Consider the following 25857-nt stretch of genomic DNA (forward strand, 5'->3'; position numbering starts at 1 on the left):
TCGGCTATGAAGTTGTGGGTAGCGCCCGTATCCACCATTGCACGGGTCATTTGGCCATTTAGCTTAATGTCCACATACATCAGCTCGCTACTTCCTGCTTTTTGTGCCTTCGTCTTCATGTTCTCCCCCACTTGACCCCGCATAGCGTTCAGCAAACGCATTACTCCCATTCGGGGTCCTTGCGACTCCTCATCGTCGTTGCTGGATTCAGAACTGCTTGAGCTAAGGGCGACAGCTTTGCCCTTGTCCGATCGGGGAGGGTGGATGGAAGCCGTCAATGCATTGAGTGCTTGTTTTTGTGGGCACTCCCTTACCATGTGCGGTCCTCCGCACAAGAAGCATCCTCCAGGTTTTGAGGCCTTGCCTTTCGGGTTCGGCCCTTTGTGGGAGCTCTTTTTCTTCTGTTCGCCCCCGAGCTTTTTCCCTCGAGAATGTTTTGGAGGGCGATTGCCTGAAGATTGTTTCCTTCTCGCTGGGTCTTCAGAGGAAACAAAGTCGGTAAGCCTTTCTGCAGCTGCAATTGCGCCGACTACATCGGTAACATTCCTTCGATTCAACTCCTGTTGAGCCCATGGTTTCAAACCATCAAGGAAGCTGAACAACTTGTCCTTCTCGGACATGTCCTATATGTCCAGCATTAGTGCAGAAAATTGCTTCACATAGTCTCGGATGGTGGTACTTTGGCAGAGTTGTCTCAACTTCCTTCTTGCGACGAACTCTGTGTTCTCCGGTAGGAACTAAGTTCTCAACTCCCGCTTCAAGTCTTCCCATGTGTCGACTCGACACCGACCTTGTTGGATTTCCTCCCAACGAGTTCGCCACCAAAGTTTCGCATCTCCATTCAGATACATTGTTGCTATAGAAACTTTGGTATCTTCAGAATCAGGCATCGTAGCTCGGAAGTATTGCTCCATGTCGAACAGAAAGTTCTCGAGCTCCTTGGCATCTCTGGCCCCTCCATATCCATGGGGCTCAGGTGCCCTCAAATTTTGTGGCGGTGCAGCGCGGGTGTTGCCTCCTCCCGCATTTAGCGTTCTTGTAAGCATGGCCACCTTTGCGGTGAGTTCCGCCACAACATCTTGCAAGTGCTGCACGGAGTCCTTGGTGTCATCAGACAGTCGGTCGACTAGGGCCTCGACCTTGTCGATCCTGGACTCCGCTTCCTCTTGCGAGCTCTCTACCCCAACAAGTCTTTGTTGGCCATGGTAGAGTTCCTCCATGCTCGCTTCCAGAACATCCAGGCGGGTTTCCGCCGTCGTGAGTCTCTCCTTATGACTCTTTTTCCCAGTTAGCGCACCAGATTGCGCTTCCTCCGCTCGCGGAGAGTTGCCAACTTCTCGCTCATCCTGTTCGCTGCCACGATCCTCGTGAGCGGCTCCAACAGCATGAGAGCGAGTGTGCACATGCAGCCCACCTGCGGCTGCTTGGGGCAAGGTTCCGGCTTGCCCCGTCTTGCTTGATTTGCCACGATGCTTTGCCATGGCGAAGTTGCCAAGTTCGTTCGCTGTTCGATCGAAGAGCTTGCCCGCTCTGATACCACAATGTCACGACCTTAGCCGGAATTGCCTAAGGTGTGAGGCACCCTTGCGGCCAAAGACTCGAACCTAGCTTGCGTTGCCTAAGTCGCGAGTCCCCCGTGTGGCAAAGACGCGAACGTAGCTTGCGTTGCCTAAGTCGCGCTTCGCCCTTGCAATCTTGCTCCGCAAGGATCAGCCACTTTGTAACCTCTCGCAGGTCCTGAAGGACCTCTAAAAGAGAAAGAAAGTTAGATCGAAAGAATGAGCAACGGACAAGTCCCGAAGTCTTGCGAAAAGGGAAGCTTTACAAGCAAATCGTCGAACACCTTGTGTGCACAAGAGAAAAGAGGGAGAGGGAGAAAAACAAGGCTTTCAAGGATGAACGAACAGCTGCAAGCCCACAAACAGCCGCTCACCTGGTCCCGGGCGCAAAACCAAGTTCCCGTAAAGGTCACGTGCGAACTTGCGAAAGAGTGTTCAACGCTCGGTATGGGCGTGTGTCGTGTCGGTGTTAATGCTCGCTTCATGGGGCAGCGCGTCGCACCGGGGTGGCTGACGTGGGCGTATCGTACACCTGCATAATCGAGTTCAGTATATAAATAACATCAAATTCGCCTCTTTTCATTCACTTTATCCCTTATGATCCTGTTCTATTATACCGAGAAATGCTTGTCCTTATGATTGTGAAAGATGACATTTGTTTCTATTTAAGAATTTAACATGTGCATTACTTTGGTCCATGGCTCAATATCCGGTGTCCAAATTAAATGCTACTGGACATGTACTTTCGATTGATGCTGAAGAGTCAAACTGGATATGATATCTCATCAGCGTTATTCTCTCAATCATCAGTTACATAATTGACAATATATAAGATTTATGTCCATTTTAAATTCATTAAAATAGACTTAAAATTCTATAATGGGTTATGGATATTTTTGAATGAATGAATATTGGTTTGATTATTAGAGGAGTGTCATCGAATGTATAAGCATCATTTTGTAAGTATAAATATTGCCACGTGAGTTCTTATCGGCGATCATTCTAATGTGCGACTATCATTGGTTTGATTGCACCCACATGCGATCATTCTAATGTGCGACTATCGTTGCCACATGAGTTCTTATTGGCCATACATATGTCTACGATCTATTGCCAATCGTTATGGTCATCGTGTAGCCATTGGGCAGTCCCAACCTCCAGCATCCCATTGTCATCGACTATGGCTAACAAACGTCGTTGTAGTTGTATCGTTGCAATCGCCGATCAAAGGTAGGTTCTAACATAGCTGTTGCCTTGTTGTGCTATCGCACACAGCGACATCACTCCATGTGTAGCACCAACGACCAAGGTAGGTCGCCACTGAGCTTGGGCTACTGTATACAAGCTATTGTTGCTGCATGTAACAACGATGCTATCTTCACAACCATTTGCTGCTGCATGTAACAATGATGCTATCTTCACAACCATTTGCCTATGACACTCTTAACAATGCTGCTGTCGATAGCTCACCGAACAAATACGAGCAATATACTTCTACCCCTATTTGCATCGTCGATAATCAAGCAAAGAGTACGGAAGAATAAATTTATAGATTAGACATAATACATTATTAATTAATTTAAAAGTGATATTAATAAATAATTATTCAAAAGATGAACAAATTTAATTACATAAATAGATCTAAAATTTCTTTATGATCTAAATTATTTTGATTTCAAGAAACTCTTATACCAATTATTAGTATAAAAAACTATAATCATGTTTCTATTATGTGAAAAAACATTAATGCATTGAAATCAAATAATCATAGATAAAAGTTTAAATATGCAGACATTTCGATGTCATTTAAAAAATTTTATTTGATATACAAACGTATTATTAGAAAGCATATTAATCTATAAGGAAAACAAGACTTGTTTTTCCTCTCTTCTCATTTTTTAAACTATAAATAATAGAATATAAAATAAGGAGAGATAAAAAAGATATGTAAATATATGTTTTGAGTCTCTAGGAGATATTTATAGACGAAGACAGAAAAAATAAATAAATAAATTAGAGAGTCCCTTTTTGTTTTCTAAGAAATTCTATTATAGAATTTTCTTTTTATTAATTATTAATCATAATTCGAATCTAATTAAATTTATAATATAACATATTTATGTAAAATATTTTAGAATCATAATGATTGGTATAAGATAAAAGTATTCCCTCTCCTAACATTGAAGTGAAATCATACAAATAAATATGAATATCCTTTTTTTTAACCTCGAGTAAAATACTCTTTCTTTTGAGATCAAAAATATTAAATATGCATATATTATGAGATCAAAGAGATGCGTGATATATAATATGATTATATATCATGATAATGATTTTCCCTCACGATGGATTGAATTAAAAAATATTTTAAAAAAATTACTTTTTTTTAAAAATATGATAATATTTGAAAATTACATCAGGCCACAGATCAGTTTCGTTGTGTCAGATACTCATCTCAAAAACAAATATGAATAATTTTGAGAGGAACAATTCTCAATTGGAAGAAAATTTTTTGCTCTAATTTAAGAGTTTTTTTGTTGGATTTCTTTTATTTACAAAACATCTGAAATAAATCAAAACAAGACAAACATATTCGAATTTCTTGTTTCCGAAACAAAGAAAGATGGAATCAATCCCCTATTAGATGTGTTTTAAATCTGGAAAAAGATAGACTAAATCCTACCCGACTCAGTTAAAAGACTAGGATGCTAACCCGCTGAGTCGAAACGGCCCCGGCCGACTCGATTGCGACGGTTCAATCTGACCAGAACGGACGGTCCAGATCGTCACGAGAACAACAAGAACCCTAACCCTAAATCTTCCCCACACTATATAACCGAGTCCTCTCCCGCCTCTGTCGCCCTCACGGGATCTCCCCGAGTCGCGTCTTCATCTTCTGGATTTACTGCCGTCTCTCCTTTCTCCTCGGTTTATGCTTGATTTGATGTTTCCTTTTTTTTTCTCTCCGTTTGATCTGCTTATCGGTGGGCAAATGAGGAGTCCGTTAATTTTAATGGGTAATTTGCGTCTGAAGCATCTTTTGTGATGTTGCACTTCATATCACCTTGGAGATCTGATGCCCAATGTTCTAACTCTCTATTGTTTATTTTCTCATGCAACGAGGATGTTTATTTGCGGTGATCGTATTATCTGATTTCCTTTGTTCTTTCAAGATGGATGATGATGGATTGATGATATTGGGGGAGAGATGATGATGAGTGATTAGTTTCCTTTTTTTTCTCTCCGTTTGATCTGCTTATCGGTGGGCAAATGAGGAGTCCGTTAATTTTAATGGGTAATTTGCGTCTGAAGCATCTTTTGTGATGTTGCACATCATATCACCTTGGAGATCTGATGCCCAATGTTCTAACTCTCTATTGTTTGTTTTCTGATGCAACGAGGATGTTTATTTGCGGTGATCGTATTATCTGATTTCCTTTGTTATTTCAAGATGGATGATGATGGATTGATGATATTGGGGGAGAGATGATGATGAGTGATTAGTTTCCCTATTGGTTTGATAGCCGACATGATGGCTACCATTGTATTAGCTCTATCTGATCCCTCTTTTCCATCACATTTTATTTCATCGCCATCGTCTTGTTTTCTTCGATGATCTATTAAAAGTTTTATTCTTTTTGATTTTTGATCTATTTTTAAAGTTTTATTTTTTTTATTTTACTTTTCTATTATATTTGGCTTTTCCAGAATAAAAAATAAAAGGGATTGGTATAAATATTAAAACTATTTGTGTAATTTTCCCCTGAAAAAGGAAACTGCTTTATACCTCATTCGATTTACACTTTAGCGTTTATTTAGGTACTTTGCTTTTATCTATTTTTTGTTGTTATATTCTTTTTTGGTGGAAGTATTTAGTATATTTATCAGTGTTATCTTTTAACCGCATTTTAATTAGCGTGTTATTCATGATAAGTTGTTCAAAAGTTAAAATCAAATATATTTTTAAAAGCAAAGGAGTAAGATTTAAATTATTAATTTTATAATAATGTTAAGCTTCTTGTGGGATATATGTTAAATCAAAATTTAGTTGAATAAATATAAAAATTACAAAATTTGGATTGATTTAAATTGCATGTTGCCAGAAAAATAGAAGAATTAAATTATTACCTTGCTTTCTTAACTATCGACAAATGTATTCGCCTCATGTCTATGAGATCGAAATAATATAATGAAACGAAGGAGATTATTTCATGTACTTGAAATTGATATAAAGAAAGGACTGACTGAACTTGAAAGAAACTTACAGTTTTAGTGTTTTAACCCTTTTGGCCCATATGAGAGGTTCCCTCTTTTCATGCACAATCAGTTTAAGTGCACTGCACTTAAGTTGATTTTCCAGCTACATTTCTTCCTGTGCGATCCATGATCTGTTGTAGAAGAACATGACCTAGATTACTTGTCATTTTGCTTGTCCAATAACATCTTGTATATAAACAATTCGGTCATTGTTCCATAGTTATTCATTTATGGTGTGCAATTTTTTCTTATCCATGCAAGATTCTGAAGATATAAATTTTATATGGACCTTCATATCTTAATATTGGTACATCTTCCATAGTGTTGATTATTACATGGATTAGCCCTCAATATTGATCCTGAACTATTTTACTTTATTCTTGAGAGAGACAGAACAACTGATGGAATCAACAGATCTAGTTTACTTTTTTATGTTGATTTAATGTGGGCAGAGGTTTCTCTTGACCAATTTTATTAATAGTTGGGCAATGTTTGTGATTGGAAGTTCTTCATAGCTGTGCAGGGCAAGCCTAATTTGTATTTGCATTTGTTGATGTGTAATCAGCAATGCTTTTTGTATTAAAGGGGATAATGAGAACATGTGAAGAACTACTTGATACCTACTTCAATGACAACTAAAGAAAAATGCTCTCCTGATGTCTGTTGTGCTGATGATACCTATTTATCTTTTTGATAAAGATCGTATGATCTAACAAGAGCAGGGAAAACACTTGCCTGCATACATATATATGGGTGTCATGAACTTGTATCAGATGAACAATGAATGCAGGTTTTTGGCACACATCCATTTTATTAATGAGCCCTCTTTAGTCTTATAAAGATGACCCATTTCCTATCCATTGGAATCCTTTGGAGAGCAAAGGGTTCTCTGAAAAGGTTAAGTTGGTGGTCAAAAGCAGACTCCACTAAGAATGATTGTAATTTAACTACCTGTGCATGTGAAGGCCTATATATTTAGATCTCACGGCACCAAAAACAAGGGTGCAGCTTATCTAACTTTTACGGTCTTCCCAAATTTATATCTTTTGGATCTGGAATCTAGAGGACTCCAGGACAAAAGTACTTCCCATTGCAGTGTTGGCCTACAAATCTAAAGACTAAACCAGGCCAGCTAATCTAAATCTAGGCATATATGTTTATGATGCAATAGCTGGTGACTAGTTAGTAGGATGATTTTTACATTCAGTCACATGTCTTCCATAAACTAAATCAAATTGCTCTGTGAAGCAGTCAGAAACTTGTAATAGTCAATTGTTGATCACATGATGGTCCATCTCCTAGTTCCAACCTCCACCCTCCAGAAAACTAGATCAACATATTGTATTCCTCTTGTCCATAAACTAGTTGCTTTTAGCAGTATGCATGCCAAAATAAATCACAGGAACTTTGCAGTTCTGTTTTCTTTCAAATGTAATACTCTTTTGGGTACACCCGAATAGCAGTAATTACTTCATTCGGTTACTGTAATTCTGTATAAATTCTTACAATGTATGCAAACATTCTGATCCTTGTAGCTCTGTTACAATGTGGAGATGTTGTTTGGTTAGAGCAGCTGTTTGGTTTTTCTTTGAGATGTTGTAGTTACCTTTACATCTGTCTGTCCTTTTAACTACTAGTTTGTTATCTGCTGACAGGTTCAGTCATCCAAGTGCATGAGACATTGCTATGGTGAGAAAAGCTAAAGGTGGCTGCATGCTTCAAACTTGTTCTCACATGGTGCTATTTATTTTAGTCCCCAAAAGACGTGCATAAATCTGGCACTCCATCTTTTGACGATCTCATTTCTTCTTTGCATCCAACAACCATGAGAGCCGGTTCAAGAGCTGTGAGTATGCTGTGTGTTCTCTTTCTTCTTCACTTTCATCTCTGTTCTACATCCAGTCTGCCCCTCGACAAGGAGTTGATGAGAGGAAGTTGGCAAACCAGAAAGCTGCTACAGCATTGGTCATCAAATTCTGCTGATCTAACCAGCTCGCATGCAGTAGCTAAGCAGCCCGAGAAGGCAGTCAGGGCAGGCTTAAGGAAGATGCCTCCAAGCAGGTCGAATCCAACACAGAACTAGCAGAAGGGATCTGCTAGACTGTGAAGGGAGAACTGAATGATCTCCTTCCACTGTTTTTGTACTGAGTTCATCCAGCTTTAGATTCTTCCCCTCTCTCTTTGCCTTGTTGGCAAAGTAGACCTGTAGATGATGATGTTCTTTTCTTCTCCTTTCTCTCATTGTTTATAGAGGTCATGCCTCAGAATTGTAGAACCTGTTAAGTTGAGGATGTTTTACTTTGGTAATCTACTGTATTATACTAGTCATCAGTCAATGAAGAATTAACTTTATTTTGCAGTGTCATGCTTGTCTGTATGAATCAGTGTTCAGATCAAACTGATAAACTCATGAACATTCATCAGATGCCAGATGACATTGTTACCAGAAAAAAAATAACTAATCTACTGTATTATACTACTCATCAGTCAATGAAGAATTAACTTTATTTTGCAGTGTCAAGCTTGTCTGTATGAATCAGTGTTCAGATCAAACTGATAAACTCATGAACATTCATCAGATGCCAGGTGACATTGTTACCAGAAAAAAAAAAACTAATCTACTGTATTAGACTACTCATCAGTCAATGAAGAATTAACTTTATTTTGCAGTGTCATGCTTGTCTGTATGAATCAGATGACATTATTACCAGAAAAAAATAACTATCTTAATTATTTTTATAAATAAATTTCCTTAATATGTCATATATGTATATATAATGTGGGTCATGATGATATTGTATTAATTTAATTGAATTGAAGGGATACATATGCCATATCAAAGCTACGAGGGGCAAATGCATTGTGATAAGTAAAATGCTGGAATCAGCTCCAAGCAATCAAATCATGGGAGAAAGAGACAAATGGGGTTTTCTTGATAATCCATCAAGTTCAATCTTGGAACATCCTGTCTTTAGTTGCTTGTCCTGTAGTCGTAGTTGATGCCACCAAGGAATTCTCATTGGAGTTGGAAAAAGATGACGAAGATACTGACCTCATATGCTGCCCATCTCAAATTGTCATACATCAAATAGAAATTTTCACTGAAGATTCTACTACCATAGTAATGAAGACTTGTAACCTTACTGACCTGCTTCAGGCCATCCACTGTAGCAGCTCTGCAAAAGCAGTTCTTTACTTGCCGCCTGTCATTAAGCATTTCATCATATAATAAACATATATATGCACCTAAACAAAACAACTTTTCAATAGAAACAAAGACAGAAAACTATATATCTTACTTCTCTTTTAAATCTAGTAGTCAACAAGATGAGTTGCTTGAATGAGTAAAGCGTCTGCCTCAGACTCTCACTTCACAGTCCGGGAATCATACTGAATCAGAAGAAACTGCAACATTTCCAGATTCTTAACCTTCGATTCCTTCCAACCACACTGTATTGTTTGACATCCAGATGAAAATGACTTGTAAGCTACAAGGTGAGCTTTTAAAATGCTTGCCAACCTTGGAATGTCCGCGTAATTTTTTGTCTTCTGGCAGAACTTGTGGCTCATAAATATTAAATGAGGAGTTGAGATCCCAAACCTTTGGATATCCGAATATGCGCTTGAGCTAGGATCTAAGATGCATCCTTGGATCAACTCTTAGCTCTCAAGATCTGAGTATACGAAGTTGCTCATAGCCTAATTAGTTTCATTGAATCAAACTCTTTTTCTTTTGTTTCTCTTCTGCAGATTGCTTAGTATAACAGAGTATGTCTAATTTTCTTAAATTCTGGAGTAGAATATCCTGGCATCATAACCTTTGAGCTCACTAGAAGTTGTTCTTCAAGTCCCTCCAATATTTTCTAGCTAATTTGTACTGGAATCTCTCCAAGTTTTCAGAAACCATTTTACTGGGCATGATCTCGGTTAATGTCTCCATCAAATTTGCTACCGTTATTCTGAAGTAGACAGGTTTTCCCAAGAAAATTATGAGTTCATAGTAGAGATCCTTTTCGGTGTTGTTCATCTTGGTTGCTAAATCTTCGAATGATGAGTGCTCCAAAAACTGGAAGTAGCATTGTGTCCACTGCGATTCAGAGGGTGGTGGTGATCCAGGATGCATCGAAAGAGATCAGTTCCAGCGCGATCAAATGGGCCATTGATGGCCTTTCCCTTCAACCTGGTGATGAACTCACACTCTTTGGAGTTCTTCACCAGTTTAATACCCCCAGTACGTTGTCTTTCCTGAGAGCTAGGAAATTAAGTAAGAACACACAAGCACTTGTCTTTAGAAAAGAAAACCAAAGAAACAGTGGTAAACCGAAAAATCTATCAACTGAGCTTTTTCAATACATGAATTGGTCTACCTCTCATTAGCTTTAAAGTTTCTTTTGGTTTCAGTGGGATACAAAAGCAGTGTAGACTCAAACTCCATGTTGGCAGCAAACAGTGATATCATCAGACAGGAAGTTGCAAGGAGGGAGGAAGAGTATCGGAACAGTGCAGAGAACTTGAATATTAGCCAGCTCTATGAATCAAAGAAGGTACATCACCATGGTAAAATTAAATGTTTACATCAATGTGTTCATGATTAGATGCTATCTGAAGTCTTTAAGAAGTAATTCTGACATGAGGATCAACTGTTGTGCAACATTCGTGATTCAAGATTCAGTTGCGACAATCCACAAGCAGTCAAATTTGAGAAGAAAAGGTTGCTAACAATCAATTGTTTTGTTGTGGGGATGTCAGATTGGGTTTAGCATAAGTGTGGTTGCAGAATCTTCACCAAAAGAAGCTGCTCTTAAAGCTGCCAATAGGCTGAAGGCAACATGGATAATCCTTGACAGGTTAGACAAAATGATACATTTCTTCTTGGTATGAAAAGTGATAACTAAGTCTATTTATGTAAGCTTTAGTTCATTACATTTCAGAAGTGGGCATTGATGCACCAAAAGAAAAGGGAAAAGAAACATAATAATGGACTCATGCACTAAAGGTAAAAGGCTGTATTAGCATTGACAATTGCAAGCATAGTCTTCTTGCTGAAACCCAAAGAAGCTCCCACAAACAAAAATTATTCTACTTTACCAAATACTCTCGAGATCAGTGACTTTTCCCACACGTAGTAGTCTTAAAGATCAACAAAAAAACCTTTTATGGATTTATTCATTAGAATGCTATTGGTTTTACATTTGCAGTTTGAAAACTTGACTCTTTTTTTTGGCAACAGGCAGATGAAAAAAGACAAGAACTATTTCATGGAAAGGCTATCTTGTGGCATATATAGGATGAAACGCAACAGTTGCGTCGAACTCTTAAGGGAGCCGAAAGTAAACCAAAGAAATGATGAATTTTCAAATGAAAATGTAAGCAAGATCATAAGGTACAATGAGATGATAACAGGGACAGAGATAGAGCCACTAGCCTCTAATATTGTACTTGAATTTACTGATGATGATGATGATTATGATGATGATGATCTTTTCAGTGTGGACATATCGCCAGGAGGTAAGCCACCCTTTTCTTTGATATGTTGATGCACCTGCTCCTATATACAGAATAATCTTCTTAGGGATACAGAATAAATTAAAAAGTTTTAGTATCAAAACATGCTTCAGGTTGATAACAGATTCCAGCCTAGAATTTGTAGAGAATTTTGAGTTGCCAAGAATAACAGAACTTAAGATTTCCGATAAGAAATGACCAACATGCTAATCGACAAGTGACTGCAAGCCATTAGACAAGAAACAAGTTGGTCATTCATTTCTAAACAATAGGTCTGCACATTGGCACATTTCTTCCGAAGTTATTGTTAGATGTAGTTTAAATGTATTCTGACACCAGTAGTCCTTTGGCACACATTACTTTTAACACTTGAGAGCACTCGGTTTCTTCTGCAGCTGCCAAACTCATATGCCTTGTGATATGATCAATTCTAGCATTAGAGATATGATCAATTCTATGATCATGACTTGATCATGTTCATATGCCTTGTGATATAAGTAGATTGGATCAAGAGAAGAATGCTCGTCTCCAAATCATTTTAGGTTGCCACCAGATGCCAAAGGCAATAAATCTCCACTTTTATATAGTAAGGCTAAGCATGTTAAATGCAGAGAAACAATTAAGGTTGTGCATTTGTATATACGTATCTTCACATGCTTTGTGTAAGATCCAGCTTGATACTAAAATATCAAAGAGATAATTACTTGGCTAATATCAACTGGAATTTCTCAGGTTTCAGGAATTATGTGGCACAGCATTCTTCAATTCATCTTCAAGAAGAAGATAATTACATGAGCATTCAAATAGCAGAAGAGGATAAAGGGTCATTGGGTTTCAAGATGCAGATCACACAAAATGATAATGATGACATCAAAAAACAAGAAACAGAGAATAATAATATTGCTGAGGAGACACTAATATATGGATCAGAATATCCCATATGTAAACAATGCGGCAACCGAAGACAAAAAAATGTTTCAGTAAGGGAGTTTACTTATGCTGAGCTCTACACAGCAACAAATGGATTTTCTAAGAAACATTTCCTATCTAAGGGAGGATTTGGATCTGTCTATGGAGGAACGCTTACAGACGGCCAATGTATTGCTGTCAAGCAATATAAACATGTGAGTTCACAAGGAGAAACGGAATTCAGGTCAGAGGTTCATGTTCTTGGCACACTTCAGCACAAAAATGTGGTCATGCTACTGGGTTCATGCTCCGAAGGAAATCACAGGCTTCTTGTTTATGAATATGTCTGCAATGGTTCCTTGAATCAACATTTATCAAGTAAGATATGGTTTACAATATTTGTCTCTCTTCTTTTATCTGACAACCGCATAGTTTCAGTAAGAACCTTTCTGTGATCCTTTCACAATGATAACATCCCAAACTAAGTGGAAAGAAAACTACAAATCTGTACTACTTATTTGAACAACTTTGCATGTGTGACTTAGATGTTTAAAGTTTATGCTCACGAATTTTAGAGTCCAGTAATCTTCAACTTCAAGACCCTTATTATACTATGTACCAACTATTCCCTACAAATCTATTTGGAGATCTGATCTCTTGAGTAATCCAAATTACCGATGTCAGAGAGCTTCATTCCATTGTGGATTAAGTTGACTGCAGTACATGTGAATACAATTATAGCAGTTTCAATACAATTATATTTGTTTCAGATCAAAAATACATGATAGAATTAGTCGCTCATTTGCCCCATTTAAACCTTAGAGTTGTGATAAATTAATCCATTTTTGCCATCATTGTTTTTAAGAATCATCACATGCATATAAAGAACAAGAAAACAAATGAGCCTAGTTCCATGAAGGTCTTCCTAGACTAGATGATTTCCAGGAAATCCTGTAACTACAGCATAAAAGGGAAAGAAAGAAAGAAACTAGACAATAACTCACCCCTGTTCACTTGACTTTGGTGATTCCACAAGATCATAGCATTAACCTGTACAAACACATTTTTTCCTGCAGAAAGCAGCCCATATATTTTGAGTTGGGAACACAGGATGAAGATATTGCTGGGAACGGCAGCAGGTTTGAATTATCTGCACCAGAACAACATAATCCACAGGGACATGAGCCCCAACAATATCCTTCTAACCCATGAATATGAACCTATGGTACTGAATTTCAACTGTAAATCCTCAGAGAACTTGTAATAGTGAATTGATAACTTACATAATTTGAATCTCTATTTCTGCTGGATGCATCAGCTGGGAGATTTTGGGCTTTCAAGAAAACAACCAGATCAGTCTTGTTCTTTGTCGGAAAGCAATGTAGTTGGCACATTTGGATACTTGGCACCAGAGTACACAGAACGGGGCAGAGTCTCAACTAAAACCGATGTTTATTCTTTCGGAGTAATCTTACTCGAGGTGATCACCGGTCGGACTACCATCAATAAGAATTTGGAAGATAAAAGCCTTGTAGGATGGGTATGTCTAATATTGTATCTATCTCTTACCTTCTTGTATCTTCTTCTCTAACGATTATGTTTCTTTCTCTACAGGCAAGACCACTTTTGAGAGAAAGGAAATACCCAGAACTGATTGATGAACGAATTCTCGATTGTCATGACCTGCACCAACTGTTTTGGATGATTACTGTAGCTGAGCAATGTCTAAGAAAGGACCCTGATAAGAGGCCAACCATGGAAAAGGTAATAAAGAAAGGCTCTATATTGATATCCACATAAATCTACTTGTTGTGGTTCCATAAATTTTAGTGTCAGTAATATGTATATTTGCTCCATTACCATACAAATATGATGACCGAATAATATCTTTGTAGTGGAAAACCTTGATTGAAACTTCCCCAGTTCTATGTACAATACACAAATAAGCTGAGTTGCAAGAGCAGCATCCTATATTCTCATGGTCAAAGTACAGTACGAATTAAGCATCTGTATTTTTACATAGCCTAAACATGGTGAGAATTATATTGTTGACAGTCTCATGTCTGCCTTTAAAATCTTAATTATGTAGCAATATATCACAGTGCAAAATATCCTCCATCCCAAATCACTATGAACATTTAGCTGAAAAAAGTAGTCCGATTCAGTTATCTAATGCTTGGAAATGTATATAGCAAATGCTGACAGACATATGCAATAGCTAAGAAGAACATGGGTCTCATCAATTGAATAGTTTATATTGCAGAAATCAGGTCACAGCCAACAATATGGGCTACTTCATGTACAGAATAAGTTATTAGAAATCAGTCGATCTATGGCAAGAGTCCAGAGTTAGAAGCAAATTGAGATGAGTATAGTCAAGGAAAGATGAAGAATTCAGATTGAGCAACAAAACTTTTTTAAGAAGAAAAATCCTGATATATTTTACAGAATTTTAGCTTTCAATTAAATTGATTTTTGAGTTAATTTCTTGATTCACTTATTTAAGGTGGAATACATCCTAAAATGCACGATCGATGGGAAAACAGTTGGTAGCATTGATGATTTCTCCCCACCACACTCTTCAATTAGCAGCTTGCCAATGTCAAATGATTCACAAGGTGAGCAAGAAACACAGGAGCAGGAAACCCCAAGATCAGATATACTTTCCAACAACAGGTCTCAAACAAGTGAATCTCTATCAATAGCATCATCAATGGCACAGAGTTCCACATTGCAAAGTACATCCATGAGTTCTGAAAGTTCTTTTTCGAATAAATTAAAAAGTATTTTGAATTTAAGGGCAAAATCTTCAAGTCATAAAATATTGTATGATGAAATGCTCAATTAGTTTCGTGCATACAACCAATGTAGGCATGTCTGTAATTCTCTATTGGTAGTAAAAACTTCTAATTACATGTATTTAATCCCTTTATTGGTAAGATGCAGATAAAAATATCATCATTCTTAACATTTTTTTCTGCTTATGCAAAAAAAACAAGAATGATCAAAAGGCTCTGATGTTTTTGCAGAGTAGATCATTTTTTTTTCTTAACTAGAAATTTAACTAGATGAACTCAGTTCAGATCACATAGACCTTAAAGTAGATCTTTTCTGCTGATTTTAGAATATCAGCCAGTGATTGTCATTATTCTTAGGCAATTTTTAAATAATGTTTTGAATCCTATTGTGAGTAGATGAAAATATTTAGACTCTTTATGATAAGACCATGTGACTTCTAAATGTTCAGTTTAGGAAGTACTAACCTGCATGGTTGTAATTGTCTTCAAGTCCTAAATGAAGCAGGAAAGTTCTTAATGAGTCCTTTCAGAGGGAGACCCTTTGGGAGAGGAAAGGTGGGGATTCTGCATGAAGACATGAACAGAAATAAAGTTAGGCCATCTGACCTCATTTATCCTCATTTCTCTATTGTCTATTTATGCATTTATTTTTCACATTTCATTGTAAATTAACTCAGCAAAATTCAACTAGATATTTATCCTACTGGAGCAGCCCATGACAAAATTATAAGTTATAAAAATAAAATTGCATATATATATATATATATATATATATATATATAATACTTCCAATCTTGGAAATGAATTCCAATTGCTAGTGACCATTTTCTTTCCTGCCTTATAATGCAATTAAGCTTGAGGTTTGAACAACTAATCCATCTTGTTATTCCAATTATGATTTAGTCAAGAAGCCTCTGGTGTTCCCCACCAACCCTAGTTGACCAAAGTCATGGTGTCTTGGTTGATACAATTCATTCCTTGCATGACTAATCTTCTTTTTCACAAAAAAAAAGAAAAATCTAATAAAAAAAGATCATCCAGGAGGAAACCAGAAGGCAATTGATTATGCTCAAGTCATCTTCAATACCAACAATCAAAAGGAGAAGATCACATAAGACTGCTTAGAGATCAGCAGGTTGGCCAAGTGGGTGACCAGACCTAAAAAGACAGGTTGAAGGAATGTTTGACTGACAGAATTATCGGAATTAGTATGATTTACCCATCAGTTACAGCATACTTGCTTAGTTAATGACTTAAACCCATAACAATTAGTTCAGGTTACTTTATCATACTACCTGCCATAATTAATTAAATTATTAATAATATGATTTGCCCAAAACTAAACCTAATTGCCCTCTAGACTGCATGAACTCAAAAGAAGTTGCTCTTTGCAAATTATTACTTTTGAGTTGCCTCCTTCCATTTGATCAGCAACATAATTTGGACTCACAAGTAAATGAAAGAAATAAGAAAGTTCAAAACAAAATATCATTAGATAAAAGAAGCAGTTGAGAAAGCTCCACAAGATGTTCATGATTAGAGACATGGACTCATCTGGGTTTAATTGCATCCCAAATACCTACTGATTTAATCATCTAAAAGCAATTGCCACTAACCATCTCCATTAAAAATGGAAAAATAAATTCAAAAGCAAAAACAAAGTAGCAGAAAACAATGGCAAATAAGAAAGAAAAGAGAAAGATTTACCAAATACTACACAATGGTGGTTCTTATTTTCAAATCACAACCATCAAGCTGATAATTAATGTTTCTCTCTTTCTTTAACATATCACTAAAAGAAACCATGCATGAGGCTTCTAGACTACCTTACTTTATCAATATTTATGAGCTTATGGGTTGAAAATAAATCCAATTCTTTAAACCAACTTGACTCATGCTCTTGTCAAACAGTATTAATTGAGACCCAAATTCCTGTGGATGTAATCAAGATTCTCTCAGAACATTTTATAATCACGATTTTAGCTAGGGTCCTCCAAAAGTTATCAAACAAACTACCTCTTAGTGTCTTAAAGTTGAAGCTTCAAGCATAAACAATTCATATATATCTTATACAAACATCAAATCAAAATCCTTTGCCAGATAATGGAAGTACTGAAAGAATTGTTTTCAATGACATAGGTCATGCACTGACCCTCCCCAAGCTTTACAAGTCAACACTTACTGACTAACCTCACATGACCTGTCGTCAAAGGGGACAAGAGCTACCTACACCCCAAAGTCAGCTAGTACTGCCCTTTATCTGTCACCAAACCCTTGGATGAGGATGCCCACAGGATGACAGGAAGGTTTCCATGCCATTAAACCTCTTGCTATTCCTACCTGAGCAGTGTCCTTGGATCAGAATAATGTTGATATTGATGTCAGTATCTGATATTTAAATCAATGTCAGATGGTTTTTAAGGGTGCAACATGATGAACAACTCAAGGAAAGAAGCTTAAACCAAGATGGTGGTTGGGTTGGGCAAGTCAAAGTGAAAGATTCGCACATGATCAGTATTCCATATTCTTAGTCATGGCTTACTGGATTGTGAAGTCACAGTCTCCAGGGGAGGAAATAGGTGACAGAGTGAGTGAGAAGCTGGTGTTAGAGATGGAGCTGGTTATTACTCAGCTTTCAAAGAATTGTCAATGGAAGGTTTCAGTGGATCACTGCCTTGTGTGCTCTCCAACCCATGGTTGTCCATTCTTGAGGTAAGCAGGGCATGAGAAAGAATACAGTAATATTGTCAATTGTAGTAATGATCTACTGCATCTGTTCAAGAACTTCAGGCAATCAAAATTTTTTTTTTATGGCATATGCAATTAAAATTATCACCACAATTGTGTATAATAACGTAACAAAAAGATTTTAATTAGATCACACTATAAATAATAATCTCATAAATAAATAAATAAATAAATAAGCAAACTAAATTTTCAAATTTTATATTTCAAGACTGAAAATTTTGAGATTTACTTCAACGAATGTGATGAGAACGCCAATGAAGTCAAGTCACCCCCGAAAATTTCAGAGATGCTGGTTCGGGCGCCACGTCACCTCTAATATCTTTTCCGTGAGAAGAAGGCGAAGCGTCGACTGAGTCGGGCATCCACGTCACAAGCCGTGCCACCCCTGAAAATTTCACGGGCGAACCACCCTTGCACAGTTGCGTTTTTTGTGATGCGAGAAAAGGAGGTGTGATGGCGGGAGGGTGGAAGCAGCAGATAATAGCCATCGAGTGGGCATCGAACGGCTGCGATTGGACCTAAAACGTACCAAAAATTGGACGGTGTCTGGCCCTTCTCACTTTGCACGTGTCGCTTTCCGGATGTAGCGGATGGTTCTCTCCACGTCACTGCTGGCGCACTTAGTTCTCCCCTCCCTTCCTACCGATAACACCATCCGCCTTTACCATAATTCCAAAGAACACCCTCCTTTTCTACCGATAACTCCATGGTTGGTATGTAAATAACAAAACTTTGGGGGGCTATTATTCTTTTCCGACGACAAAAAGCTCGATAAGAGGACTGACGTGTCACCGCGGCAGCAACGGAGAGCAAGACTGTGACCGTGGGTCGCACTGACAACGCGGCTTCACGGTCACTCGGACTAATTTATTTGAACTCCTCGGGCGCAGACCGCATCTAGAAGCGTGACGTGGCGGACCAACGCGCTTTCTCCTTCCCACCGCCTTGTTAAGACCCCTCGACGGCCCATCTCCTCTCCCAGCTCGCTCGCTTCCCAGCTCCAATTCTGATCGATCGCGTTCTTCATCCTCGAATGCTATGAGAAGCATGGAAGAGATCTTCTCGGCGTTGGATGCGACGATGTACCGCCCGGAGTCGGCGTGGATCAGCGAGGCCTCCGCCCGCGAGAACGCGGCCCTCACCCGGGCCCTCCAGATCTCCCTCTCCGACACCACCACCACCACCTCCTCCTCCGCCTCCGCCGACACTCTCTCCTCCCCTCTCCTCCTCCTCAACCAACAGTTCATTCCCCCCTCTTCCTCCTCCTCCTCCGCCGCCGCCGCCGCCGCAGACGCAATCCTCCACCGGCGGGGCGCCCTCGGCCCCGCCCCCGCGGGGCGGGTCTCGAAGCGGAAGTCGCGCGCATCGAAGCGGTCTACCACCACGTACATCGACGCCGACCCCGCCAACTTCCGGGAGTTGGTGCAGCGGGTGACGGGGGCCCGGCTCGAAGGTGATCCGGCCGTGCCGCAACTGATGAGACCCGAACTGGTGCGGCCGGCGGTGGGCACCCGAGCGGATCCGCAGCAGATCTGCCTGCCCACACTCGACACGTCGGCGTTTTTACTGGACACTGGCGCGGTTGCGGTCGCAGTACCGAGCAACGACAGCCCGTTCGGCCCGCCGCCGGTTTTTGACTTCGACCCGCTTCTCCCGGTCTTCCCGACCCTCGAGTCGTGGGCCATGTAGCAGAGATGTTCTTGAAGGCGTCCGATATGAATCGGACGGTGTTGATCGGTCGTGCAACGCTTTGGGGTGGATGTAGTGGAGGCTTTTGTCTTTTCCTCCTTTCTTTTTAACTTTTTTGTATTTTATATTAATTGTGGTAAGTGTAGTGGTGTTAGTTATATTTATGAGAATATAAGTATATAATATTATATACGATGAATGTTCTTTTATAGTTAATATATATTTTAATTGACTTACCATTAATCTCAAAATATTAAATAACGAGAAAAGCCAATTGAAATCAGAAATAAAAAAAAAACATGTATATAAATACAATAAAAAAAAAATTATAAAAAGGATCACATAACATTCACTGCAAAACCATTGCGAACTGTGTGGCCCCCATCCGACCATGTGATCGACCCATATCCATAACCCCGGCTTGCATCGTACGCATCAAAAGATACCTCATAAGAGGCCTTCATCCATCTCTTGGTGAAAGCCAGCCTCTCAGGTGAGACTTTGACCACGATGCCACTTGGAGCGTCCACAGCAGCAGTGTAGGTTGAATTTGCCGGTCCAACATTGGTCACTGTCCTGCTCACCTTCACCACTGTCTGCTTGCCTTCAAGCTTGGCAATGGAGATGGAGGGGTAATTGATGTTGGATATGAGGTCTTGTGTGGGGTCAGGTGGGCAGCTAAAGTTGGTGCCAGCGATGACGGACCTGATGACTTGCTCCTTGTACCCATAGTAGCAGAGAAATCTCAGGTAGTCTTCTGTGGTGGTCTCAAACACCAGTCCTGGACTCAGAGCTCTAAGTGGGCTTATTTCCCCTGCCCCCATGTCATGGAAGCTTGCATTGGCTCCTGAGTTGCTTGTGAGGGGCTTCCCGAGGTTGTTGGTAATGGTAGCTGCACAACAATGAACCATGTAAACTCATGCAGCAGCTACTTGCTTGTTATTGGCAATGGTAGCTGCAGAACGGTTGATTGTTCCTGGAGGACTTTGAAGATCACTTTTTATGCCATTGCCAATAAGATGTTTGTCAATTTTCGTATGAAAAAAGGAATTCCTTGCATGAAACAGCTTACCTGTTGTCATGAGTGCTGATCTTATCATTGAAGGAGACCATCTTGGATGAGATGATTTGATGAATGCAGCTGCACCAGCCACATGAGGGCAAGCCATTGAGGTGCCTGACTTGATGGCAAAGCTTGATGGTTTCTTTCCTACTGGAACATCTCCAATGTCAGATGAAGGAATTGATGCTGCAACAATGCTGACCCCTGGAGCCATCACATCAGGCTGTTCCAAGCAAGCCATGGAGCTTAGAGACCATTCATGGACATGTATTGGTTCCGTCTCATAGAAACACAACATAAGCTGAGATTTAAACCTTAAGAATGGCTTCGGTGAGCCCTCCAGGACCCCTGGCTGAGAAGTATGCCACAATTGGTGCTGGTTTGAACTCCTTCGCATCCTCAGCTGGCAGAATGACAGCAGAAGGCTTTCTGCATCCATCATATCAGTGGATTCAGATGCATAACATGTTTAATTCGGCATGAGATTTAGCTCTCTTTCTCTGTAGCTTACTTGGTGGAATTCATGTACTCGAGTATCTGAGCTCCAACATCATTTCCAACCTCTGAGAATGGGAAGCTGCCGGAATCAAAAGGCACTCCTTTCTCATCCTCATCAATCAGGATCAGCCCTTTAGCTCTGGCTCCTTGAGCCACCAGCTTCTTCACTCTTCTTGTCACGGTTGGATCGGTGCCGACGCATACTATGATCTTCCCGGCAGTCTTATCAGCATCAAGTGATCCAGGATAGCAGTTGCTATGAATCAATTGCACAATGATGGAATGAAGATTTCAGAGCACAAGTGGAGAGAGCTATCCACTACTAATTCAAGGGTCATGAAGGTACCTTGCTTCTGATACTGGTGTAGACTCTGCTGCTACATCTCCACCAAACACAAGGGGAAATGAATCTGAGCTACTGAGATTGGAGAAGTTTATAGCGAATCCCTGAGAACATTAATACTTTATCATATTATGACACATTGATCACTTTCTTGAGATCAGTTTCCCAAAAGTTTCAGACTAATTCACCTTCAATATGCTTCCATTACCAAGAACGATTTGTGATTCGAAAGTCCTGTCAATGCTGGAAGCTGCAACTGTGAGGATCCATGGAGCTGAATTCACCACAGTGTAAGGATCAGGTCCATCATTTCCACCCGAACAGACGACCATAACGCCTCTCTGGTTGGCATGGAATGCACCGATAGCAATGGGGTCACTGAGGAAATCCGTCTGGAACGCGGAGCTCATTCCGATCGATATCGAGATCACGTCGACGCCGTCATCGATGGCGTCGTCGATCGCTTTCAACACCGTCGAGCTGGCACACCCGCCGAGTGAGCATGCCTTGTAAATGGCAAGTCTACTTGAAGGAGAGCCTCCTTTGGCTTCCCCTTGCGCAATGCCATAGTAACTGGCATTTTGCACCACTGTGCCAGCTGCTGTGGATGCAGTGTGTGTGCCATGGCCTACAGAATCCCTTGCTGATCCAAAGCCATTCACTTTGATCGTGTGGGATCCGTTAGTTGCAGGTCGGATTGATTCAGCTTGGCTGGTGTAGTATCTTGCACCTATCAGCTTCCTTTCACCATGGATAGACTAGATGATGCTTATTTAGATCTGAGGTGATAGTGATCAGAACAATCCGTACCTGTTGCAGTCTGGCTTCTTGAAATCAGATCCTTCCATGCAAGTCCCTTTCCATCTTGAAGGTATCTTCCCCATCCCAGCATCACTGAAACTAGGTGATTCTGGCCATATCCCTGCATCAAAAAAGCATCTTATACACCATGTAAATGATCTTACAGCATGGAGAATCCAAGTCATTGGCCTGTGTTCGGACAGCTCAGAATGGAGCACCAACCAGTATCAATGATGCCAATTATGACATCATTAGAGGCTCTATCATGGAGTCGCTCCGATCCAATGCCGGATTCTGCCTCCAAGAAATCCCAAGAGCGTGTGGTGTGAAGACGAAGAATCCGGTCACGGAAAACCGACACCACCCCGTCGTAGCCTGATCTCAAGCATACAAGAGCCAGTGAGGACAGAACCGTAGGAATCAACAGGAAGAGGACACCAACCAGATAATGAAGCAGCTTCTGTCTCAGTAAGCATGGCTGAGAACCCCATGAATGCATGATGGTAACTTTGTGTTAGGGACACTCTTCCCTCTTCATCACTGTGATGGACCAACACAAAGATTAAGACTGGGTCACAGGTCGGTGGTGATCGTTCCCAACATTCAATTACCTGGGAATCACAGAGGATAGCATCTGCAGGTGAGATGCTTGCAAAGCTTCTTGGTCTCCACCTTCTGGTATGCCTCCCATGTAGACCACATAAGGCTGAGGTTGAAGACAAATCCAGAGGTTACTCTATGATCTACATCTTTAATGACAATTGTTCAATGAACACTGCCATTGATCCTTCGTGGTGATGACTAAATATTACTTCAGAGCAAAGATATGAACTATTGGTGTATTGATTGAAGAACAGATACCTCTGGAGCCTGGTTTGAGATAGCAGACACACAGAGAGAGGTGAGAAAAAGGAAGAGGAGCTGCAAGAGGAGTGCGGCCATGGCAGATGACAGGATCAAAGTTGCTCAAGCAGGGGAGGGGTGCATTTGTAGGCTAGTTTGCTGAAGACTTTTGCACCAAGGGAATTTGATTCATGTGCAGCAACCAAGCCTTTTGGTTGTTGGTTCTCTTTTTTCATCCTTTTTCTTTTGATTATTCTTCTCCATTTCTCACCTTCCTCTAATGTTTTCTTTTTATCGCGGTTATGGATCGAAAGCAGCAGGGAGTTAACCTGCAAGAATGAAGCTGTAGTAGTTGCTCCTCAGTAGCCTGAACTGTTCGTTTCAGTAACTTCAATTTGTGCTTCTTGGCATGCCATTGATTGATTGTTCTTGCAGAACATTGCACTGTGACTAAATCTTGCAGTGACAGTCATCCAATGCGTGCACAAGGTAGGTTGTGACTGTAACATCATTGCATGCCACAGCATAAAATTCTTCAGACTTGGATCACAAGTAGTTCTTCTCAGGCCAATTCCTTAACCTTCTCTCTTCCTTTCTACTCATGATCTAGCAAGATCTTTAGCTTTAAGGGTTCTGTTACTGGATCAGTGAAGAAGAAGACTAGCTTTGAACAAGAAAAGATTGCGGTGCCACGGACTTTAGATCCAAGATTGGAGTGAAGCAGGTAAAGTTCAATGCCACACATGATCAAAGCAGAAGAATGCTTAACATCACAGATTCGGTGGTCCCTTTCATGGCTGTCTTAATCCTTCATCGTGTCAAAGATCTTGTGATGCAATGTTTGGTCTCAAGCTCATCAGTAATCTCAGTCTCATATCAGAGCGTAGCAGAGAAAGTATTCCTTGCGCGCCAGTGAAAGCAATGGACACCCTGCATGAATCTTTGCTTCCATGTGTTGCATGTAAAAGTTAGAAGTCCATCAGAAGCAAGGAATTGTTTCTGCAAAAGGACAGGATGAGGAAGAACAGGTTTGAGGATGTTCAACAAATTTCTGTGATGAAGGTTTTAACCCTACAAGTAATCATCAGTTACATTTAATGATCAAAATCTAATTATTGTATAATAATTTTATATAATATATCAATCATTTGAAAATTTTAATGATCAAAATCTAATTATTGTATAATATACCAATCATTCGAAAATAATCAACCAAAGAACACTTTGTTTGTATGCAATGAGACTTACTATAGCATAGGTTGTTTGATTAGTGATGTATTAGGGCCCAATAAATAGGATATTACCCCAACTGAAGCCCAATATTGGACCCATTTGAAATTGAGGTCCAACATGTTGATTATAATTCTCCCAATTTAATGAGAGCCTATAAAGCAATTTTTTACTATTTATTTGGAACAATCATAACTTCTCCTTTGTTTAAGACCACATCATTTTGATCATGAAGTTATATTTTTCCAAAGATAAAAAAAATTTGATTGGGTGACAAGCAATGAAATTATGTTTTAAAAAAAATCTTGCATGATAAAATTTTTAATTAGCTTATCTAACATCCTCTCTCGCATACAAGTCGGATTAGGTTCAACGTATGAACGAAATGTAAGCATTAGAGAAGAGCATTACACGAGTATTGATTTGAAACTAGAAAGGATACATATAATAATCCACTACGATGTCATCAAAAAAAAATAATAATAATAATAATAAATAATATTGAAAAGCTTAAGTGATTAAAAATTGTGTTTGCTGACTCTATTGCCCCACAGTTGTTCTCATCTCACTCTCAATCAACTATATATTAGCATGCCAAGTTGTTCTCATCTCACTCTCAATCGACTGTATATTAGCATGCCAACTCTTCTGACTTGGTACAAAACCAGAGACCACAAGTCATCATGGATGGGGAGGAGATGCAGCAACATCTGACTTGCAAGCATCCTCATCCTCCTGTTGGGAGATGGCAATTCCATTCAAACAAGCAAAGCCACAGCTCTCATGCCCTGAGCACAACCTGGTTGATGATCTGTTATCTTCTCTCACTGGCCTCTTTGCCTCCCCTGCAGCTGCAATGTCTCATGTGTGACACCTAACACAGCAGCTGGCTGCCTCCAGTTTAATCCACAGCACCTCCTCAGTGCACATACCAAACACAAAATTAGTAGCTCAAATGCCAAGTTCTGTAGGTTGCTTGACATTCTTGCTCAACATTCTGTGTTTTAATTATAGATGACATTAACATATATTAATGCCTGATGAATGATCTTATGTTATCTGTTTCAAAGAGAATATGTGAGTTGGCCACATGCCCTTCATATCACAGGATATAATGAGGAAATGAAGTGATTGACTCAGAAAACCATGAGTGTTTCCAATGCTTTCCTTTTTCCCTCTTCTCCTGACACCACAAGGAACGCCGAGACTAATTTAAAGCTTGGTTGAGATATGGTGGATTTTATCTACCTGACAAAATCAATCATTAAGATGTTGTAGGTGTGGATGATCAACATGTAGTATTTAAATGAGATGGTTGACTTTTTCAAGTCAAAATGTATTACTGGATTCACCAATGACAAGTTTGGGGAAGATATTAGAATTTATTTTTCTATGAAAAAAATTAAAATTTTTAATATATAAAATTAATTATAAGGTCTTTAAATTATTTATATTCTTTTAATTTTATATCAGAAAATTATAAAGCTTCAATCGATATATATATATATATATATATATGGATAAATTTTTGAAAATTATTATTATTATTATTATTATCATGTAATAGTCACTTTCCGAGGCGCGCTCCGAACCGCTCTTCCATACTTATTGTAG

General features: G+C 39.4%; 2 protein-coding genes, 3 long non-coding RNA genes and 3 other non-coding genes across 9 annotated transcripts; 6 read left to right on the plus strand and 2 right to left on the minus strand.

Annotated features, from left to right (window-relative positions):
• Nucleotides 1-4413: 4413 nt before the first annotated feature.
• On the plus strand, nt 4414-8175 carry LOC135673302 (uncharacterized). 2 transcript variants are annotated; one of them, XR_010513272.1, is made up of 2 exons: nt 4414-5378; nt 7472-8175. It is a non-coding gene; the product is annotated as an uncharacterized LOC135673302 (long non-coding RNA). The 2 variants fall into 2 exon arrangements; XR_010513271.1 differs by having other exon boundaries at nt 4414-4854.
• On the plus strand, nt 4543-4644 carry LOC135675270 (small nucleolar RNA Z101). Its single transcript, XR_010513848.1, has one exon. It is a non-coding gene; the product is annotated as a small nucleolar RNA Z101 (small nucleolar RNA).
• On the plus strand, nt 4821-4922 carry LOC135675271 (small nucleolar RNA Z101). Its single transcript, XR_010513849.1, has one exon. It is a non-coding gene; the product is annotated as a small nucleolar RNA Z101 (small nucleolar RNA).
• LOC135675272 (small nucleolar RNA Z102/R77) lies at nt 5039-5126 on the plus strand. Its single transcript, XR_010513850.1, has one exon. It is a non-coding gene; the product is annotated as a small nucleolar RNA Z102/R77 (small nucleolar RNA).
• A 385-nt stretch (nt 8176-8560) lies between the features above and the next one.
• Nucleotides 8561-13652, minus strand: LOC135673303 (uncharacterized). The gene is made up of 4 exons (XR_010513273.1): nt 13514-13652; nt 13235-13380; nt 9116-11364; nt 8561-9019 (listed from the first exon to the last, which is right to left on the minus strand). It is a non-coding gene; the product is annotated as an uncharacterized LOC135673303 (long non-coding RNA).
• LOC135673304 (uncharacterized) lies at nt 12054-13682 on the plus strand. Its single transcript, XR_010513274.1, has 3 exons — nt 12054-12608; nt 13307-13455; nt 13549-13682. It is a non-coding gene; the product is annotated as an uncharacterized LOC135673304 (long non-coding RNA).
• Nucleotides 13683-18705: 5023 nt separating this feature from the next.
• On the plus strand, nt 18706-19657 carry LOC135673309 (calmodulin-binding protein 25-like). The gene has a single exon (XM_065182173.1). It carries the CDS (start codon nt 18815-18817, stop codon nt 19463-19465), a length of 651 nt encoding a protein of 216 aa, XP_065038245.1. The 5' UTR covers nt 18706-18814; the 3' UTR covers nt 19466-19657.
• A 75-nt stretch (nt 19658-19732) lies between these two features.
• On the minus strand, nt 19733-23133 carry LOC135673305 (CO(2)-response secreted protease-like). The gene is made up of 11 exons (XM_065182170.1): nt 23032-23133; nt 22782-22876; nt 22613-22710; nt 22393-22545; nt 22180-22291; nt 21558-22110; nt 21373-21473; nt 21040-21282; nt 20843-20957; nt 20538-20751; nt 19733-20357 (listed from the first exon to the last, which is right to left on the minus strand). Exons 1-11 carry the CDS (start codon nt 23110-23112, stop codon nt 19804-19806), a joined length of 2319 nt encoding a protein of 772 aa, XP_065038242.1. The 5' UTR covers nt 23113-23133; the 3' UTR covers nt 19733-19803.
• Nucleotides 23134-25857: the final 2724 nt, after the last annotated feature.

The sequence above is a fragment of the Musa acuminata genome, chromosome BXJ1-5, assembly GCF_036884655.1.
Source record: "Musa acuminata AAA Group cultivar baxijiao chromosome BXJ1-5, Cavendish_Baxijiao_AAA, whole genome shotgun sequence".
NCBI lineage: Eukaryota > Viridiplantae > Streptophyta > Magnoliopsida > Zingiberales > Musaceae > Musa > Musa acuminata.

Excerpts from the sequence above, each read along its gene's own strand:
- LOC135673309 (XM_065182173.1), top strand. The coding sequence starts at position 18,815 with ATGAGAAGCATGGAAGAGATCTTCTCGGCGTTGGATGCGACGATGTAC.
- LOC135673305 (XM_065182170.1), bottom strand. The coding sequence starts at position 23,112 with ATGGCCGCACTCCTCTTGCAGCTCCTCTTCCTTTTTCTCACCTCTCTC. Across the intron at positions 22,877-23,031 it reads TCTCAAACCAGGCTCCAGAG|CCTTATGTGGTCTACATGGG; the intron begins GTATCTGTTCTT and ends CTTCAACCTCAG. Across the intron at positions 21,474-21,557 it reads GTAATGGAAGCATATTGAAG|GGATTCGCTATAAACTTCTC; the intron begins GTGAATTAGTCT and ends TAATGTTCTCAG.